Source organism: Coturnix japonica, chromosome 4 (assembly GCF_001577835.2).
Source record: "Coturnix japonica isolate 7356 chromosome 4, Coturnix japonica 2.1, whole genome shotgun sequence".
NCBI classification, from domain to species: Eukaryota; Metazoa; Chordata; class Aves; order Galliformes; family Phasianidae; genus Coturnix; species Coturnix japonica.
This window is the reverse complement of record NC_029519.1, coordinates 12,102,557-12,123,847: the sequence shown is the minus strand read 5'-3', so window position 1 is coordinate 12,123,847 and position 21,291 is coordinate 12,102,557. Positions and strand designations below refer to the sequence as shown.

General features: G+C 44.8%; 1 protein-coding gene across 1 annotated transcript; it reads right to left on the bottom strand.

Moving 5' to 3' along the window:
• Positions 1-1,094: 1,094 nt before the first annotated feature.
• Positions 1,095-11,154, bottom strand: FGF16 (fibroblast growth factor 16). The gene is made up of 3 exons (XM_015860699.2): positions 10,590-11,154; positions 5,210-5,313; positions 1,095-2,127 (listed from the first exon to the last, which is right to left on the bottom strand). Exons 1-3 carry the CDS (start codon positions 10,861-10,863, stop codon positions 1,882-1,884), a joined length of 624 nt encoding a protein of 207 aa, XP_015716185.1. The 5' UTR covers positions 10,864-11,154; the 3' UTR covers positions 1,095-1,881.
• Between the last annotated feature and the right edge of the window lie 10,137 nt (positions 11,155-21,291).

Here is a 21,291-nt window from a genome sequence, read left to right as displayed (position 1 = left end):
CTGAACAGGAGTTCTGTGCCATCGCTCTTGTGCCCACATGTCCCTTAGCAGCAGGAGCCTCCTTCCAAGTCCGATCCTGGATCCTGACGTTCAAGGACCAGCAATGAGGGTCAATGACCCCTTCCTGCAGTGGCCCCTCTGGGATTTGCCTCCCCAGACAGCTGTGAGCACCAGCGGGACGCAGACAGTGCTGCCAGGTTGGCGGCGGAAAGGCAGCAGAGTGAAGCTGGAGAGCTGAGTTTTCCCTTTGCTAAGGTCAAAAGTACATTTTAGGACACTTTCCATGAAGGCTGGTGCTCCTGACATGGCTGCTGTGGATTAGATGTTTCAGCAATGACTCAGAGGAAAAAGGTAAATAAACATTTTTTATTTCAAAGACGGGATTAAATTCCTCCGTGTCTAGATCATTCAAGGTAAAGCTCCTTTAATCTTTTCATTGCGATCTGCAGACTGTTGTCTGTGACAGCTGCGGCCCCGGCTGTGACGTTGGGTAGCAAATGCTGCAGCGGGGACATGGGAGGTGGCAGAGAGGACAGAAGGTGGTTGGGAGCAGCGGGCCCCAAAGCAGCCACCTCACTTAGCAGCACGTGGGGCATGAAGAAGCTGGATTGTTCCTTCTGGAGATTCAGGGAGTAAAGCTGAAGAGGCTGAAGTTGCACCCAAACGGCTTTGTAAAGTAGAGGCTGAGAAACTTTAACTGGGAGAAGTGCAGCTGTGGTAAGGACAACCCCAGCGAGGACGTGAGGGCGCTGCCTGTGCCAGCGAGGTTCCTTTCAGTGCAGTGCTCCTGGGCAGTCCCACATGTGTGCTCCAGGGCTGTGCTGGTGCTTGGCCTGAGCGCCTCTTTTGTCCCTGCTGCCACAGGGCGGAGGACTGGATCTGCAGTTCTAGCGTATGTTGGATGTCCAGCCGCTCACGTCAATGGGCTCACGCTTTTCAGGTCGATTCCAGCTATACATTTGATGTTGCCCTTGTACATGTTCATAACATTTATCTCTACCATCCAAAGCCTTATTATAGAAGGTGTTGTATCGATCAGAAAATACTGGGTTCATCATTACAGGGTGCCAAAAAAAAAGGGCTAGCAAGAAATCTACAATATAAAGACAATTTTATTGCCAATAAGCTCTTAAAACTCATTATTTTTTTTTTCCTGTTTCAGTAGGACCTTATTCTTCCTGATGAAAATCCGGTCATATCATCTTTCATTAAAAATAAAATTATTTTGAAATAAATAAATATATAAAATAAATATCATATACATTTTATAAATAGTTTTGTCCCTATGCACAGTATCCATGCTTACATCTGAATAATGTTCCTCGCCCCATTCCCACCCCAACAGCAGGAAAAACCCCCAACGCCAGGACCAGTCCACATAGCATCATCCCTGTAGCAAACCGCTGGGCCGCTGCAGCAGGGTGCCATCTGAAAGGCTGCTTCTTAGCCAGAAACCATCCCGAGCTCATCAGAAGCGTCTGGAGCAGTTCTGTGGTCTTTTGTTCTCCTTCCTTCTCTTCAATTCTAGTTGTTCCTTTTTTTCCCACCCCCCATCATTAACAAGTTTCCTTGCCTGCTTGTTCTTTTAAGCAACCATAACACTGACTATTTGGCTTCTCTTACAGCCACCAAGTAAAGAAAGTGAACGAAAATGAAAGATTATATGTAGGGTTCCCTCCCTTCCCCTACCCCCACCCCCATAAATAACCCAGGTTCGATATACGCTTGAAACAAGGAGGAACAGCAGTGTCTGGATTCAACGTAAGTGCTTTCCTATGTCATCTACATTTACAGGAATGATGGAATGACTATTAATAGAGTGCTCTGGGAAAAAGCTTGGGAGCCCAAGTATGTACATTGACGGGGCAGCCGCAGGAAACATCACCTGTAGTGGAAGAGGTCTCTGTACATTGCAGGTATTTTGGCAGGGTCCACGGGCCTTGGTAAAAAGTGAGTGAATTTCTGATGTCTCTTAGTCCTGTACCCCTCGCGGGGGGAGCCGTCCTTGTTCAGAGCCACGTAGTAATGCCTCTCCGAGTCCGGGTGCTTGTAGAGTGTTGAGGCGTACGTGTTGTACCAGTTCTCTTCAAACTGCTCTCGGAAAACACACTCCCTCGTGAGCTTCTTCTGCATTGGGGCAGAGGTGGGAGAAGAGAAAGATACGTGTCAAAAGAAAAAGAAATAAGGAAATCTTGCTATTTCCTCCACTTTGTTATTCTATGTTGGTTTTTTTTTTTTTCTTAGCAAACTGCTGCTGTCTGCCCTGAGGATGGAGACTGTGATCATCCCTGTGGGTGAGAGCTGGAAACTGGCACGTGCCTGGATTCAAAGGAGGTGGAGGAAGGAGAAGGTGGGTGTGCATTTTGCAAAGGTTTGCTGTTAGAAACAACATAAGGCTGCTGCAAAACTCTGAGCCCGGCAGCCAGGGGTCTGCCATTGAGGTGTGAATGTGGAGACTGCTGTGGGACCAGTGGTGGTGCTGGTGTCTGTGTGCTGTGCACGGGGTGCCCACGCAGGGCTGCAGCCACATGCACACAGCAAGTGTGCTCCGTGCAAGGGGCAGCTCCCGGCAGGAGCAGCGAGCGCCGCGTTGGAACAGTTTGAACAGCAGTGAGTGCCTCTTTGAAAGTTCAAGGCACATAATAATATACACTGTAACGTGAATGAAAGCATTCCTCAGGCCTTTCATCTTCTGAAGCAGCAGATAGCTGTGATGTGAGGCCATAACAAGACTCGGGGAGGTCTGGATGCCTAACCTGGGAAGATTTACGGCGGCGATAGGTGATGCGACGAGCGCGTGCCAGCAGCGGCACAGGGCCAGCGCGTGGCTGAGGCATCCCATGCTGGGCTTGGTGGATGGATGCTGCTGGTGTTGCACAGCTGCAGCCGCTCTGACCCTCACCCAGGGAACAGCAGCACATGACAGCTTTCAGGCTGTGCCCATCACACAGACACCATGTGGGCTCCTCTCGCTCCCTCCATCTCCCCCTGCCAGCTCTGGCGCTGTGCTCCACTGAGGACCTGGTGTCCCCTACGGGGATGGCCCAGGAGGGGCTCTGGAGGCTTCCAGATGAAAGGCAGTCTGCAGACGTAGGATGTTGTAATATTACAAACACTGTACCCACACAGTAAACTATTTGGGTAGGGAATGTGTCTTATCTGTGCTGTACTAAGTGCTAAGTAAATGTTATTGCCTGCAGTAGATGTTTTGTAATAAGATACAGGAGCTCACCTGCACTCAGAACCTGTTTTGAATGTTTTGCTGCCAATTAACTCAACCCTGGGGTAACGTGTGAGTCCTCCAAGAGCCAACGCCACAGCTCTCATCACCTGAGACCTGGGGAACTGCAGGTTTCTCTTCCCAGACCTATCAGTGAATGTGGCTTACCCCCATCTCCCAGGATGGCACCTACTCAGCACACACAGGAAGCTGCTGCCTTGTCATTCTAATGCTGCTGCCTGGTGTGTTTCATGCACAAGATGCAATGACAGAGCTCCCATCATTGCATCTTTAGGCCAATTCTGTTTCCAGGATTCCAGTGCTATAAAATTGTATTTTTGTTATTTCTGTGACATAGCATTAAGACAGGCCCTAGAATTTAATTAACTCTGTTTGTTGATTCATGATCAGAGCTGCAGGGCTTGAAAGCAAAGGATATAAGCAAGTTTGTGCCCTCATTTTCAGCAGGCATGAGTAAAAGCCACAATTCCAGGAGCTGCTGAACAGCCTCATGGTGTGACAGCACACCTGAACAGTGGTGCTGCTGTGTGGTTGTTTCTGAAGTGTGGTTTAAAATATCTGGGCTGATTTATGGAATCCTGGTGGCTTTTTATCAGTCTTGCACTTAAGTTTTATTTAGGGTAGATGCTACTAAAGTAGTGAAGTGGAGAAAGAAGGGTTAACGATCCATGCTGGTCTTTGATTCAGCATCTGTATCTCAAAAAGAGCAGAGGACTCCATGCTGCAGTCTCAATAGATGGGAATGGGATAAGAAAAGATGACAGTAACTCATGGCTCATTGTTACTGTTCTCTATGCAGAGTTTATGTGAAGGCTTCTCTATATGCACAGTACACACATTTCAATTTCTGCACTATGAGGTCAATTGGACTTGGTTAGAGGAAGTGTGTGCCTTCCACTTTGCTTTAAAACTGGGCTATTTTATTTCACTCCCAATTTGCTGTGATCTACCCTTTTCTGCAGCCCTGGCCCACCTTTGCACAGTGCTTGCTTTGCATGCAGCTGTTTCACCCATCAGAGTGCCAACAGATGCGCTCTTTTTGGGGCTAGCTTAGAGTGGATAAAGGGCATTACAAGCTCCATAACATTGGGCAGAAAAGCAGCAAAGTGTATTTCTGCTGGTTCTATTGCAGTATGAGCTGCTTGCCTTGAGAGCAGGGAACCACAGCTCTAAGGCACATCCCAAATCAAGGGAGAAAATGACAAACTTTCCCTCTAAACCTGAGCCTGGGTTGGAAACAGGGTGTTTCTGCTTTGTGTATCCTACAGCAGTGCTGAGGCAGGATATCCTATAGGTGATGCTAGGGAGGATTTTATACGTATCACGGAGCTTGTGCTGAGAGAACCTAGCAAGAAGTTTACATGTGGCTTTTGGCTAAACACAGAAAGCTCAGGTCTGAAAAGGGCACTTCCAGATAGTTGTGAGAAACTCCCCAAACTCCCAGAAGGGGTTGTACAGATTGTTATAACAAAAACAGCACTGAGACCACACTTTCAGCTTCCATTAGAGAGCTGTAATATAAACGTCAGATCTGCAGATACACGCAGATCCCTATCATGTGGACAATAAAGCTGATGCTAATCATGAAACCACACCATTAGCACCCAGTTTTATGCAAAATTTCCAACCCCCCACCTTTAATTGACCATTTCTGTTCTGTTTTTGAAAGGCAGAACCACAACAAACCCCACAGCATTCCAGGCACTGCCACAAATGGTTCCTGTGCACAGTGCTTCAGGGGCTGCACCCTGACACAGGCCATCACAGCATGTGTTCCCCTCTCTGTCACCCCATACATCACAGCTGTCATTTACACAGTAAAAGCAGTGGGTGAGATGGAAGCGTGTGGCATCACAAGGGCTTCAGAGGCCTGTGACAGGAATAGCTTGTGACACCAGTGAAGCCTCGCAGCCCATATTGCTGCATCTCTTACATAGAGTTGCAATCACTACAAGATCTTAAACTTACCGACCCATACAGCTCCCCTCTCTCATTCATGCCGAGGTAGAGTCCCGAATCCACCCCACGGATACTAACCAGCCCCACCGCCAGGCTGATGAACTCCAGAATCCCTGCAACAGAAAGGCAAAGCAAATCACACAGGTGATAAAGCTGACACCAGGCCCAAGTGACAAACACGAAACAGCTTTTCCAGCTATAGAGCTTCTTACAGACCCTGCTTTCTTTATTTATAACTGCACAGATCTTAAATCTGTACTCCTGTATGCATGCAGCCATGTAAGTTTTTAATCCATTTCTACCCAGCATCGTGAACTTGGTTTGTCCAAGAAGAATTACCTTTCCTCATGAGAAAAGAACTGCTCAGCTGTTGTTTTTGTCACACACAGAAAAGACAAATACAGACATTTGTGCTCGCTCAATTAGCAGTTTTTGAAGCCTATCACCACACTGGGTTTCTCCACCAAAAGCAAAGTGACCTTCGTCCCCATTGGGCTTCTGGTATGAGAAGACAGTCCCACACACTTTCAAGTAATCATTACGATAGTAATAAGGGAAAAGGCACTAAAGAGGTGTCTGTGAGGGCTTCCCTGTTCCTGCAGCTCCAGTGAGGTAGTTGCTATCTCCACATGTATACAGACGTCCTGGATAAAGCCAAACTTCAGATACACACAGGTTAAAGTGCACCTTCCTCATGGCTATCAGTGCTGGGGAGCTGCTGTTCTTCTTCCCAGGCATCGTTTTGGCCAGAAATGCCCTCCTGCCCTGTGATCCTGCCCCAGTCCCATGTCTGCTCTATTCAGACTTCACAGACAAACGTTCTAGAGGTGCTGTAGATGGACTGTGTTTGACTCGGAATGTATCGCGTGCTGCTGGTCTAGAGGTTCAGTGCTTAGGTAGCAGCAGAGGATTATCACCATCCCAGGTATGTCTAATGAATAGGAAAGATGTCTCCTCTATTGAAGAGGACAAAGTTGCTCTAACCTTTAGCTCGGCTCCAGGTGTCTTAATATAGCTCCCAAAATGTCCAGTCCTGAGCAATTGCCCCTTACTGCTCCGATCAGGTTACCTCCTGATCCTCTTAAATGTATGCCTTGGACTAAAATCACCGCATGACACACGGCCACCTGAGCCGGCTGACTTCAGCGGCAGTCAGCTCTCAGCTCTGGAAATGTATCTTCTGCTTGGTCAGGTGTGGATGTGGTGACTTTCAGAGGGTAACCGTGTCACCACCTAAATATAGGGCAGATACGTGGTGATGGACACCTTTGCTCAGTGCAGATTGTCAGGCAGATTCTGGCAGCCGTGCTAGGGGCAGGAATTCCTCTTTCTGCCTCACGTCAGGCCTTCTGTCCTCCTTTTGCCTTGCATACTCTACAGCTTGCACGTCCAATTCAGAACTCCCTGGAGCCAGAAGGTGCTGCACAGTGGAGACAAAATATGGACTTCAGAACTGGAATTCCTTGAAACAAGCAGGGAAACAAACAGAAAACGCTTTTTTAGGACGGTGCAGAAATTTTCCCAGCTGAAATGCTTGCTCAGCCGCACTCAGAGCAGGATCACCTGTCCTTCTTTGGGCTTGTGGTGATCAATGCATTGCCTTTTTGATCCTCTGAAGAAGGAAGCAAGCATAGTCTTTACAAATGTCCTCCATTTTCTTCAGGGTTCTCCAGCAGGATCCAGAATCATTGACTTTCTGGAGAGCTGACTCTCTCCTTTTTTGGAAACAACTTCTTCAAGGTGGGTCTGTGATGATCCCTTCTGACTACATCACTTGTAATACTCCCTTTTTCTCATCTCCGAGTGGCACGGAAAGATGTACAATGATGATAACTATGATGAAATAGCAGTAAGAACGTAACCTAAACCCACCAAAGTCAGGAGACAGAGTGAAGGCTGAAAAAATGTGGGCAGATCCGCACCCTGTCCTTAACTCACTCCAATTACTAGACAAAATCACAGCTTATTACACATGATCTGGAGCAGCCACTGGGGCCAGATGGAGACTTTTCTCTCAAGTTGTAGCAGTGTGTTTTCATGGTAGACCTCCCTTTTTAAAACTTCTTTCTCCCCTTCTCTTTTTCCCTTCCCCAGTGACTCGCCTCATTTTTCATGCTTCCATTATTCATTCTGTTTGTTCTTTGAGTCTCTCTAGATGATATTTGGAGAGATTTGATTAAGACTCCAACTGGATTCATTTAACACCAAAGCACCCTGTAATCTCCTGAGCTCTGCTGCAGCCAGACCCATGCGCTCTCGCATTACTATAAACTATCCCTCAAAGAACAATTCAGCTCCTTGCACCTGTCTCTTCACACACAACTATATTGATGAGTGGGGCTACAGAAACAACCTCAGATGTTGTATTAATGTCTACAAACTCAAAGCTTTGGCTAAAAAAACTCAACAACTGTTCAGTAACAGGTGCACCAGAGTTTGAATGTCAAAATCTATTGCAAAACCTTCTCTGGAGGTTTCACTGGCTTCTCTAAGAGACTCTGTTACAGGTTCACTACCAGACTTGTACCCAAGAAGAGCTTTGCTTTCCTCCCTTTATCAGGCTCCAGTACAAACCCAAGACCATTTCCATTTACTTGCAGTGAAGAGTAGCACCCTTGGAGTCACCTGTTGAAAGCTGGTGTGAAACAGACACAAGGCAGAAAATGAGTGTTTGCTGCTGGTAGAGATTTCCCTGGGAAACTTATCTCACTTTTCTTCTCAGGGTTCTTCTCAATGTCAGTCCAAACCCTCTCCAGCCTTTGACCATCCTTTATTTCTTTATGCAGGAAGGTCACTAGCAGACACAGTAAGAACAGACATGATTTTTAAGATGCTTCCATTTTTATTCTGGAATGGCTTAGATGGAGCTGCCAGTTCAGAGAACTCATTTGGGCGCTCATTTAGTCTAAAAGAGCTTTCTTCCAGCGGTCCTGGAGGGCTTCACCCTGCACTAAGCTTCTTCTAGGAAAAATAAGCTGCATGCTGTTGTTCTTGTATGAATCTGTATATACACATTCTTGTATGTACTGTATATACAAGTATAAAATGTCACATTCCAGAAGACAGGTGTGACTTCAGAAAGCTCCAATCAACAGATGAGAGGTTACTGTGATTGCTCAAGCTCTGCGGGTAGATGCTGCTGCAACTTTTCCAGCGTCCCATGAGCGTATGCCTTGAAATCTGTGGTACAAATGACTCTCCCTTCACCCTTGCTTCATACTCTATTCTGTACCATCGAGGCTTTGGCTCATTCTTTTCCTTTCTGGAAGATTTCTCTGTAAGTCTGGTAACTTGAGGGCTGACTGTGCATGGGAGGGTGCAGATACTGTCTGCCTTTTTTCCTGAATGCTTTCCAGCACTTAGAGATGGGGATACAAAGTCCAGTTTCCACCTACGTCCCATCTGCAGCTGGATACGTGCCTTTGTGGTGGCATCCCGAGGAGCCATCTGTGGAGCAAGCATGGATGAATAATACACTGATGTGAGCGGGGAGCAGCTTCCAGCCACGTGTGCTAGATCCAGCAAACCATCGTACTGGATTTCTATTTCCCCAGGTGCCCCTAGATTTCAGGCACCTTTAAACTGAAAACCTCTCAGCCTATAGTTCTGTAGTCCCCCAGAATCGTACAGGCTGCCTATTTCTGCAATAAGTTACTGCTTTCTGACTGCTGCATGCAAAATTTAGGAATGCATCGATACATGACATCCTAATATGAACCATACCAGTAACATTGGAATTTAAATATTCATGGCTACTGAACGCAGATGGTGAATACTGTGTGCCAATACGTTATTGCTTTGAGTCTCTGCTGAAGCGAGGTTCAGTCCAACTTTATCTGAACAGGAGGATTCCAGTCTAATCCTTTGGGGCTTTGTCATGCAATTACAACAAATAACTATTTATTTTACACTGCCTTTGGGAAAACCCTGAAGCAGAAAACTATAATATTTTATATCTGAAGTCTGGTCTAGTTTACGTAGCTGGATGCTGACTGCTAAAACACTTAGGGAATGCCAGCGTTTCGATTTATTGAACACACTGTGTGACTTAAGCTGAAGTGCGCAAAATTCATGAAAACTTTTAGCCCGTTTAATGCATTTTTTTTCCCCAAAGTTTGTTTGGAAATGCATTCAGCTTTTAAAGAAATGGAACTGAGAGAAGCAGCGCCATCTGAAACAGTTTACTGTAGAAAGATAGGTAAAAAGAACTGATATAAAGGCTACGTGGCAGATTAAACTAAAAAGCAAACAGATGCCGTGGGTTTGCTTTCAGTTTCTTTTAAAAGGTTAAGGATATGTGTCTTTCGGGGGTAATTAAAGAACACTTGCCCCATGAGCCTATTAGTACCTTACTCTGACCTGCAGGTTATGACTTTCTTGTTGATTTAGGCAGGGACACGCTACGCACACACCTGGTGTTTATGGAAAAGCACAGTTGGCAGATAAGCTTTCCCAATTGTTCCAAAAACCTGCCTTAACCTAACAACAACTGCAGCATCAGCAGCAGCGTTCCTGAAGAATCAGAAAGGACCGGGTGCAAACAATTAAGGTCGAAAAAGAATTCCCTTCAGCAAGGAGTTAAATGGCTTGAAAACTTTAACAAGTCTCCCAAACGCTTCTTGCAACCTGTTGACAACAAAGCTGAGATCACCGGCGTGGGACTCGTTGATAGCTTACCCAGACACCTGCACTAGATGCTGAAATAGCGGGAATTTTTCTTAGCTGTGCTCAAACTTACTGTACTCCTTCGCTTGTGGCTTGGGATGCATTTTTGGAAGATTACATATGCTCTCATTAAAGATCCCTACTCTTGTGTGACACCGATACGGGCTCTCAAGTCTTCCAGCTTTATCCCAGACAGCAAGGTAAATCCACAGTGCTTTGCCTGTCGTTCCATCTTCTCCTTTTGGAAGTCCCCTAAGCATTTATCCCCCTTCGACTTCCCCTCTCCTTTCCAACAGCTTCCCAGAACCGAGCTCTGACACCAATCCAGCCAGCCCATCCCTGCCTGCTTTGGGGGAGACGCTTCTAGTGAGATTCATGCAAGGAAATCATATTAGCTCATAGATACCTGCGGTGGCCAAAACAAAGGTGAAAGAAAGAAAGAAAAAGCCAGGAACTGCATTTCCCAACGTGCTCCCTCCTTTCTTTTGCTGTTACCTCCAGCGGCACAGCCAGAGCTCGGCTGCACACCCCACGTCCCCCCTCCGGCTTTTTTCCCCCCTCTTTCTTAGGACACGTTTCCGTGCACCTGCGGAAGGGCTGAGAGCCGGGAGGACGGCAGATAACAGCGCCCTTATCGCCAGGGAACGAGCTCTGCATCGGGAGGCTCGATCCCCCACCTCGGGCACCTGCCGGGCCGGCACCTGCCGCCGCACCGCGCCCTTACCGAAGCGGCTGTGGTCCTGCCGGGTGCCGTGCACCGTGCCGTTGGGGAAGATCTCCAGGTGGAAGCCGGTGCGGCAGTAGAGCTGCCGTCTCCGCAGGATGCCCTTGAGGTGCGCGAAGTCGGTGGGGGAGCCCCGCTGCAGCCGCCCCTCGATCTGCCCCAGGCGCTCGTTGAGGAAACCGGGAGAGTCGGCGAGGGGCAGCCCGCCCAGCGCCGGGGGGAAGCCGTGCAGGTCGGGGTCCAGAGAGCCCAGGAAGCCGCCCACCTCGGCCATGGGGCCGCGGCCAGGGCCGGCCCCGCGGAGCGGCCTCCGAGCGCCGAGCGGCCCCTCAGGGCGCGGGCTGCTGCCGCCCGGCCCCGCGCTGCCGGCCCCGGCCCTGCACAGCGCTGCCCGCTACTCCCATCGCTGGATGTGTCCCGCGCTGCGATGTAAACCGCACTTATATACGTACACACTCCCCTTACATTGACATATTGGATATTTAAATGCAAGCCACACCTCACTGGCATCCCCTTTGGCTATGGGCTGTGGTTTTCTTTTTTTTTTTTTTTTCTTCTCAATCCATTTGTGGTTGGCTTTTTTTTTTTTTTTTTTCAAGCTTCACTCCCTCTTTTATTGTTATTAAAAAAAAGAAAAAAATAAAATAAAAGGGCAGGAAAAACCTTCCCAGCTCCACATCGCAGAGAGGCGCAGCGTTTGGGACAGCACCCGGCGCTGTGGAGCGGCTCCCCCCGGCCGCCCCGCTCCGTCCCCTGCTGACCCCCCCCCCGGGCCCGGCCGTGCCCCCCACCCCGCTGTAAGGGCACCGTGGAGATACCGTGGGGCTCGGGGAGCGTTTCTCAGCGTACGAACTGAAAAGCGATCTAACTGAAAAGCGATCCCTCGGGTTTTACGGGCGGGTTTTACAAGCGGCCGGGCGCTGAGGGGCCGGGCCGAGCGCTCCCCAGGACGGCAGCGGGCCCGCTCCCCACCTTCCTCATGTTGGAAACAGGTGTTTCCGCGCCCTCCACGGACCTCCGACACCGTATCCGTGGCAGCAGCTGCCGCCGCAGACAGACGGAGTCAGGCACGAGAGACGTGTGGGCCGACAGGGGAGGGACAGCACCGAGCCCGGGGGCCGCGCCTCAGCCCCGCGCCTCAGCCCCGCGCCTCAGCCCCCCGCCTCAGACCCGCTCCGCCCTGCCCGCCAGGCGGCGCTGCTGCTCGGCACTCGGCCTTGGTTCCACGGTGCCCCGCGATGGGCCGGAATCACAGGCAGTTTCCACACAGAACCCGCGAGCACACCAGCTCTGCTGCTTGGGTCCCCCCGTGCCGCAGCCTCGGTGGCTCTTCAAAGCAGCCAGAGCTACTCACACCTCAGCGAGACTGTCCGCAGCACGTCAGAGAGCCTCTGTCCGCAGCCTCCTCCGCATCAGGTCTTCATCAGAAGAGATGCTGTTCCCCTCAGCACTCTGTCCCCTCACGGGTCTCACTTCAAGGGAACTCTTCCCCCTTAGAGGGTCTGTCCTCCCCACACCTGCCCCAGAGCAGTGGCCATGACATACAGTCCCCTTTTCCCACAGGTCTGGGAAGTTCTCTGTTGTGAAGACCTGAAGGAAATTGTGATATTACCACATGGAATATCCACACGTGCATCTGCAGAGGGTGAGGGATCTGGTTTTTTAATTGGAGGTGGGAGCGTTTATACCTGTCAGAGCTGTGGCTATAAAAGGGGTGTATTTGATGCAGAACTTGACACATGAAGCCTAAAGCCATGGGTGTTTTTAAAACACAGCCTGTTCCCGAGGTAGTAAAATCTGCAGAAGTGTGTTGGTTATTTGTCATGTATGGTTGCATGACACTGGCTGCAGCATTCAAGCACCCCACAGCAAAGCTTGTGTTTTTGTTTCTGCATTTTCTGTGTGAAGACTCAGGTGTGGTTGAGTGACTGAGAGAAATAAACTGTGCCTGATGCAACCGAGAGAAGCAAAAATCCCAAATTCTGAATAAGGATATAAGGATATAATCCTAAGGATATATATCCTAAGGATATAATCCTGTAAACACTGGGAATGTAACGCATGAAATTCATGTAATATGAGTGATCGTGATACAATCAAATACGCTCTTCTGTAAAACATGGTTTTGTTGAAGTTAGTGTGTGTTTTGCCTCTGGAATGACTAATGACCAGGATTTCACCTTGTTTCTGAACATGTCTGGAGGTAGATCCTAAGGGGTATTCTGAATAGAGAGGAAAAAACAGTTTTTTTCATCAAAGGACTGGGCAAACTCAACAGAGGCTTCTATCCCCGACTTCAGTAGGCTCTGGGTCTGTTACAATATCCTTAAACCTAAATCCATACATCACTTAGCGGAATCCTTAGGAAACTGACAAGGTAAACGATTTCAGTTACGTTACAGTAAAATCCAAGACAAAGTAAAACCCACAAACCTCCATGCTTAACAAATGCTTAACAAAAGCAGAGAAATCCCTCATCCAAGCTGACATTCCTCACTTAACTCTCCATGATTATGGTCAGCTTTTGAAGTGTCCTCAATATATTTTATTGAGAAGTTGTACCGGCTGGTACAACATGTCCTATTTAAGCATAACAGGATGCTGAAAAGGTGGTTTTCTCATTTCTTTTTTGTCTTTAATTTCCTGGTTTGTTTACATTTTTACTAAGCTGAGGAAAAAGCAGAGAGTTGTATCCTGCATTGTTTGAAGAGACAAGGTACGTATTTTGATACTCAAAGCTACAATAACTCCCTTGAAAGAAGAAACATATGTAGCAGTTTTCTCCTGTGTAAGATAGAATACAGTTATGCACTCAGCAATTACTTGAATGAAGACAGACACTTGTAAACCATTTGCACCATGTACATGTTCTAGCTAACGCAGTGGCCCAGATTTATTCTATAGTTAAAGGTTGTATTGTCTACCTTGATAACTGAAAAGGCTACTACTGAAATGTTCTGCCTTTTGATTTACAGAAGAATAACCAGCAATGTTTATACTCTGGCCAAAATGAAACCTGCACACCCCTTGTATATGCTATAGAAGTGTGTGCTTAGCGAGGTAGTAAAGCAAACAAACAAACAAAAACATTTATTTGCAACATAATTGCTATTTGCAAAGAGCAACTGCATTTGGCATCGTGCTATAAAATCAAAAATAGAGCAGGACTGGGATCAAAGCAGTGAATTAATTAGAAAATAATCAAGCAAATGCAGTATCAGTAAACCTAGATCCTTGTATATCCTTTGTCTGAGGCAATTCCATTTGGCAATGAGAAGGTTGGGATAGCTAAAAAAAACCAAGTGAAGTAGCAATGACTGTAAATCAAGAATGGGACATGAGGGATATCTGAAGAAAAAGAAACAGCAGAGCCTTGTACTTCAATAAATAATATTCTCGCTTCCCTAGCACCTCCCACCTCTGGATCTCAAAACAATCTGTGTACACTAATGCATTAAGACTCACAACCGAGATCACTGTGCATTTGTTCTTTCCCAGACAGACTCTTTTTCCACTAAGAGATGTTCGGAGGATATTGATGTCTTTCTGCATTTGTTTGGGATATTGAATGTGCAGCAGCTCTGCTGGAGCAGTAGCTCTGACCAAGCATCTGTATACCCAGAAACCAGACACGTCCACTCTGCATGTGCAGGGAGCCCTTCTGCCTTTTGTTGTGTGGCGACCATCTGTGCTGCACATGTAAGGAATGTCTGAGGTTTCCTGGCAGATAAACAGGGCAGCCCCCTTTGTGAGGGGGTGAATAAACAAATTTTCTTAAGAGGGGTAGAGGATGGTTTATTGTATTTTATCTTTGGTTGTTTTTACTTAGGCTAGTGTTATTATTATCTTTCCTAGTACCACTTCCAGGTCTTAAACCAAGCACAGGCCCTGTCTGTGGCAGACACTGCATTAGGAAGTGTGTTACAAATATTGCTGCCCTCTCTTGTGAAAGGATTTCTAGTGGAAGGCAACATGAATGAATCAATATTGATCAATCAATATATAAAAGTATGTATGTATTTTTGTGGTGAGTTTAGATGCGGTGGCAGAATTAAAGTAAGGGTCTAAGGATAAAGCTCTAGACTTGCCTGCCTGGATCTTAGGATCAGGTGCCTGAATGAATAATGTGATTTTCAAAAGGGGAAGTCCCATCCACTGCAGTTGTTTATTTCAGTATCAGACATGGGTCTGCTGCTTGTAGCAATCCCAACATGAATTAACGAGTGGTAAGCAGAATTGTTCTGACTCACATGAACTTAATTAGCAGACAATTCTTGCTTCTAAGATGGCTTTCTGTAGTGCTTATGGGAACAAATCGCATACAGGCAGGTCTAAATGAACATCGGAACTTCACTGATCCTCAAGTACGCAGCTTTACCTGTTATCCATTTGAAAACTGAAGGTGCTTATTCACTTTGAAAAGTATCCCTTTCCTTCATATGGCTAAGCTTGGGATTGATTCCTAACTTGAATTATTTACATTCATACCTTTCCAAGTACTAGATGCTGAATAGGAGGAAGAATCTTTATTGGGGAAGAGTGGTGCAAATTGCAATAGTTTCCATTTAGAGTCATGGAATTATAGAATAGCTCAGGTTGGAAAAGACTTTAAAGACCTTTGAGTCCAACCATGACCTAACCATACTACCCCAACTCTAACAACCCACCACTAAATCATGTCCCTGAGCACCACATCCAAAAGGATTTTAAACACATCCAGGTATGGTGACTCAACCACCTCCCTGGGGAGCCTATTCCAGTGCTTAACAACCCTTTCTGTAAAGAATTTTTTCCTGATATCCAACCTAAACTTATTCTGGCACAACTTGAGGCCATTTCCCCTCGTCCTGTCACCAGTGAGAAGAGACCAACCCCACTCTCACTGCAGTCACCTTTCAGGTATTTGAAGAGAGCAATAAGGTCTCCCCTCAGCCTCTTCTTCCCCAGACTGAACAGCCCCCGGTCCTTTAGCCAGGGCATATTCTCCAAGCCTTTCACAAGCCTTGTTGCTCTTGTTTGGATCTTCTTTGGAACACTTTTTCTTAGGGTTAGTGGTAGAAGTTACAGAAGTTAGAAGAAGGGTATCTTTGTAAAATTCTTTCATAGTCATCTACTTATTTTTTAAAAAACATGGTTTTAGAAACAATTAAGAAGAGGGTGATAAGTAATCTCTTATAGCAGGCTTCTCATCTGATTCATAGGATCATAGCTGCTAAGGAGAGAGGGTTGCTGAGTTTGCAGTGAGTCATTTCCTTTTCTGTTTTCACTGCTGGTAAAGGAGAAGATAAGAGGGCCATTCCAGTTGCAAAGCATGTTCAGGATGCTGGAGTCTGTGAGGAGCAAGATCTTTAGGGGCTATTTCACTCCCTCATGCTGAAGGCTTACCATGGCTTCAAGTTATACCCTAGACCTACAGTATGACTTAAAGTTATTTTGAATTGTTGAATTGAATACGTTGAATTGAAGTGTTTTGAAGCACCTGCACCTGCACAGCATGGCCATGATCAACAGGCTTGACAGGCATTTACTTCAGTACTTCTCTAGAGAATTTTAAGCGGAGAAGCTCTCACTCACCGGAGTGAGATGTGTGTCTTACAGCTGAAATATGAAGCCAGTGAAGCAGTAGTTGGGTAATAAAAAGGAGAATAATATCATAACTCATCTCTGGAAAATGTAGACTTTTAGAACATAACTAGTGAAGCACCATATTAAGGTTCAGGCAGCCAGTTCCAGTCCTATTCAAATTAAAAAAAAAAAAAGTCATTTATTATGTTACACTTAAAAGCACATAACCTCAACTATACCAGGGTTTTACAGAATTATCCATGAGCATGGATGCATGGATGTTTATATCTGTATCTGTTACTACTGGTTAAATAGAAAAGAATTGCAACAGAAGTCTGTCTAGACCCATATCCTGCCTCTTGATAATGGCTAATAACTTGTGCATGGGAAGAATTTGGAAAACAGGACAAGAAAAGAGTGATGCTTCCTTTGGCAAGACATCCCAGTTTCTAGTGCTTTCTGGTTTAGGGACCTTTCTGAGCTGGAGGCTGAAGCTGTATCATTGTTTTTGATACTCCTTGATGGGCCTTTTTTTTTTTCCACAAAATTATCTAATTGTTTTTTTGAAATCCACTTTTGTTCTTGGCTGACGTGACATCCCGTGGCAATAAGTTCAACAACATCATTAGGTATTGTGTGAAAAAGAACTTCCTTTTGTTTGCTTATGAACCTGCTTGCTGCCTGCCAGTTTGAGTTGGTGCCTTACATTTTCTGTTAAGACTGCTTTTAGATAACCATTGTTGTTTAGCTTTTTCATTATGTAACAGCTTGTCTAGAACTTTGTTGTTATTGTACTTGTTTTCCAAGCTGGAAGGCTATGGCTTGTTTAAGGTTTCTCTATGCTGAGGCTTTCCAACATCACTTGCATCTTTGGTATGCCATTGTTCTTGCTCTCACTATAGCTGTATATTTCCACAGTGTCCGAAAGTGTGCTTAGGATCGAAGAGAGGAGAATACTATGGATATGAAGAGAAGAAGAATAACATTTGGGATGTCTTTCTCATACCTTCTGACTCCATAGCTGATGTTTTCAGAGAATTATCCACTTCTGGATGTTCTGAGGAGTACAAATGGCTGACTTAAAGAACAGCGAGGGTGGCTCTTTCCTCATACTTTTGTTTATTGATTGATTGATTGATCGATTGGTTTATGGACTATAAAGCAGTAGCAGTCACCTGATAGACCCTATTTGGAGTCCAGTGGGGAGCTCCCTACATCAGTGATATTGAACATCTATTTCTCTTGGCTATGATCTTCTCACCAGTCATGATGTCACTTTTTCTGCCTGTCTGTCTTTCTTTCTGCCTTTTTTTTTTTTTTTTTTTCTTTCCAGCAAGGTTTGTTTGTGAGATAGATTTCATACTATAGCTAATAGTCTGGCAATTTCCCATATGGTACTGTAGGGTTTATCAGTTAATGCCTCATATCAGGTTGTTATTTTTATCTGTGCTAGTGCCTCGAGTTCATTATCCTTGTAAAAGGGCTGTAGCTTTCTGTATTAAATATAGGTACAAGAATTCACTGAGCTTTCTTGCAATTGCCTTATCACCTAGATAGTTTTTTAGATATTTCAGTCTACTCTTGGTCCTGTGAACTTCATGCCATGCCTGCAGTGCAGATTTACAGTTGGAGCAGAGTTTTGTATTTGTCTGTGATCAGGTTGCTTTGGGATCTTTGGTGCAGTAGCTGAACTTCTCTGTCTTTCAGGATAGTGATGCTTGTTCTCCCTCTGGAGAACTAAAACTGGAATGTATTTGTATGTGAGGTGAAGGTGGGCAGTCTGTTCTGGGCATTATTCTAGAAGCGGGTGAATAGAGTTTATATGGGACAGTCAAAAGTGAACAGAGAGACAGAAAAGGGGAAAAGATAACATTTTTTTCCCCTCTAAATATGCTAATTGATCACAGTTTTAGCTTTTGTGATGATGCTGAAGCATGGAAGTGAGTCCATCTTTAGTGCTTTAGTTAACTGGTGACTTACTCGCACTTAAGATTGCTTTGTCTTAGTCCAAGTAGTCACTTGGATTGGCATGCATTCTTTTTCAGAGCTTCTGGCACCATAAGTCCTAGGTCTGTGTAGGGCCCTGAGCAGCAAGCACTGCATGAGCAATGCAGTTTCTGGGCATGCATGGCCAGCCCATCTGGCTTAATGCAGCTTATATCCAACAAGTGCAGTGACCTGGCTGTGGAGCATTTATTGATCTAGGGATCCTGGAAATGAAATACACCTGCATCGTATGTTATTTTTGAGCTGAGAAAGGATAAGCCTCACTTATGGCTTCTTTCTCAAGTGGCACTTATAAGATTTATTTTTCTCAAGTATGGGAAGTGATGAAGGCACAAAGGCTTAGTCTGAATCCTTTATTACAGGAGGCTCTAACATGAGCCAAAATCATGGTCTTATTTCAGTGTTGGGAGCTGGTGGTTCCGTTTCTGTGTGGTATAGCTCTGTCTGAAGCATGATGAGCCTCATGTTTTGCTTGGATGGGAAGCAGAAGTCAAGTTCACACCAAGAGATAGTCTTGACCTTAGCGAGGACAGAAACACAGAACTGAATACAGGTAAACATAGATCTCAGAAATCTGGGTTCTTTGACATCTACTTTAGTAGCTTAGGATATTTATGGCCTTGACAAAGTTCAGAAAGGCAGCTGAGGAGCATCTTCTCATGCACTAGTGTAAAAATTTGGAGATATCCCATAGCTGGGATTTTCTAAAAGACTAAAAGCTTTTCATATCTCTTTTAGAAAAAAAAAAATTTAAAAAAATTTTTAAAATGTCAAAATGTGAAAATTAATATAATTAAATAATATACTTCTTAGAAACAAGGAAGCATCATTGTAGTAATCACTTTGAAGATCTTGCTGATGGGAAGGCTATGGTTTAACATGGTTAGAATCTGCTTCTTTTATTAGAGAAGACAGAATCAACTGCAGAAATAAAAATCAAATAACATTTCTACAGCTTTCTTTTGCAAACATATCAGATATGTAAAGGCCAGCCTGGATAAGAATATGGTGGCTTCCAACTGGAATAATTCAGCTTAGGCTTGATAGAAGGAAATGATGGATCTCAAATATGTGCTACCTCACAGGAAGATTGTAATGAAATCCAGCCAGCTCCAAGGGAAAAACAAAAGCTATTGATTTTATTCTGAGGAATGAAAGCGAAAAAGAACAGATGTACAGATTCTTCTGTCCACTTAGATAAGTCAGCACTGTAGACTGCAATAATGGCTATAATGGCTTAGCCTTCATTTCTTCTTGTGTTTCCTCCTGTAGAAATACTCCAGCTGAGAGACTAAAAAGATTCTGTTTGGAGTAAGAGAGAAGGGGAAATAAGGACCTCACACAAGAACTGACTTCAACAACAAAAAGGTTTGTGTAATCTAATTTACAATAAAAAGATATTTACAGTGTTATCAGACAAAGCTTAGCACTGCTAAGTTAAATATCATATAATGTGATTAGTGGGAGAGTCATGCCCATGATGTCATACACATTCTCTGAAGTCTTGGAACGGGCAGATAATGTCTCAGGCATTTATTTTCTTGTGACACATTAAAAAAAAAGAGAGAGGGGGGGGGGGAAAAAGCATAGGGATTTGAGGGATTGGGAGGGAAATGTGCATGTGCACATGCTCAACAGCTCACATGTATGCACAACAGTTTCTTACTTTGGAGCAGAACAACCTGTGGTTGCACTCTGCTAGCACAATGCTATGTAGTGGTTAAAACAGCCTTTGGGAATTGTTTAGAAGCTCTAAGTTCTATTTCTGACTATACCACAGAAGTGGTTTTGACCACTAAAGCTTTTTTTGCCTCTTGTTACTCAATTTTTAACAAGTAAAGGTAGTCAGTTATACCTGTAAAGTGCTCTGAGTGAAGAACTGTATGTGGATGGAAACCACTGGCATTCTGTTCGTTATGCAGAACAAATACTGCTAGACCACAAAGAACTTCTCTGTAGATAACAACGAGCAATTTCAGTTAGTAATGGCCCATTCATAGAAAATTAACTTTTTATCTTTCCGTTTCTTAGATGCAAGCAAAATGGTTTTAAAAATTTTGGTTAGACAAATGAATCTGGTAAGCAATATAAATCTCAGCTATAGGTTCACATCAAAGATAATCTAGCCTGTGTGTATCTTCAAGCATACTTTAGTTTAAAATAGCCCTTGTTAAAAGCTTCCCTTAAGCTTTAGAATTATTGTAGTGCTTTTGAGGAGAAAAACTCTGGAGTAATTCCATTAAAGTATTTTACTCTCCATTTCCACTACTGGCCATGAACTCAGAATCTAGCCTATAGTACTTCATACATGTTAACTGTTAATAGAAACACAGAGATTTCGTAAATATTCTTTTGGTCATGCTTGTGAAGGCATTAAACTTCAGTTCAGAGATTCACTAGATAGTATTCCTGTTTTCAGTGGCGCTTGTTTTGAATATAGGCCGGACTTCAGCTCAGATAGGAGTTGCAGATGTGAAGAATGGAATAGGGCCACAGGCAGAGCTCAGAAAGCTTGTAGAGAAGTGATGGGCAAGGAAGGAACAAGTGGGCTTGGAAACTATATCTCATGCAATGTTGGCTCTGCTAATATCAAGTGCCACGCTGGTGTGATTTGCATCTTTTATCACAATGAATCGTCATCATCTTGCTTGCAATGCTGATATGTGTTTATGGCATTAATATGGATTTTTTGAGACTGATTATTTTTATCTGACTGCATGAGAGACTCTTCAAGAATAAATCCTGGTTTTTCAGAAAGTGTAAGCCCAAAGTTTATGTCTGTGGCTGATATATCAGGAGCAGGGACCAAATAGCATATAAGCAAAGTGAAGCACTGGCCAGTTTGAACAGCCATGTGGGACGTACTAATAACAACAGTGAACAAAAGTGAAGCCCACAGTTAGTCAGCTTTTAAATAAGACTGACAGTTTTACTATGATAGCAAAGTTAAACACTGTGTAGGCCCGTACTGTGTCATAGATGCTGCTTATATTAGTCTTCAAGCATTACACAGCTAATTCAGCAGAGAATTTTTATTTTGGACATTTATTAGCATTTTTTCCACTCTTATTACAAATGGAATATCTTATTGTTGCAGATGGTACTGCCAATGGATGATTCTGAATGATGT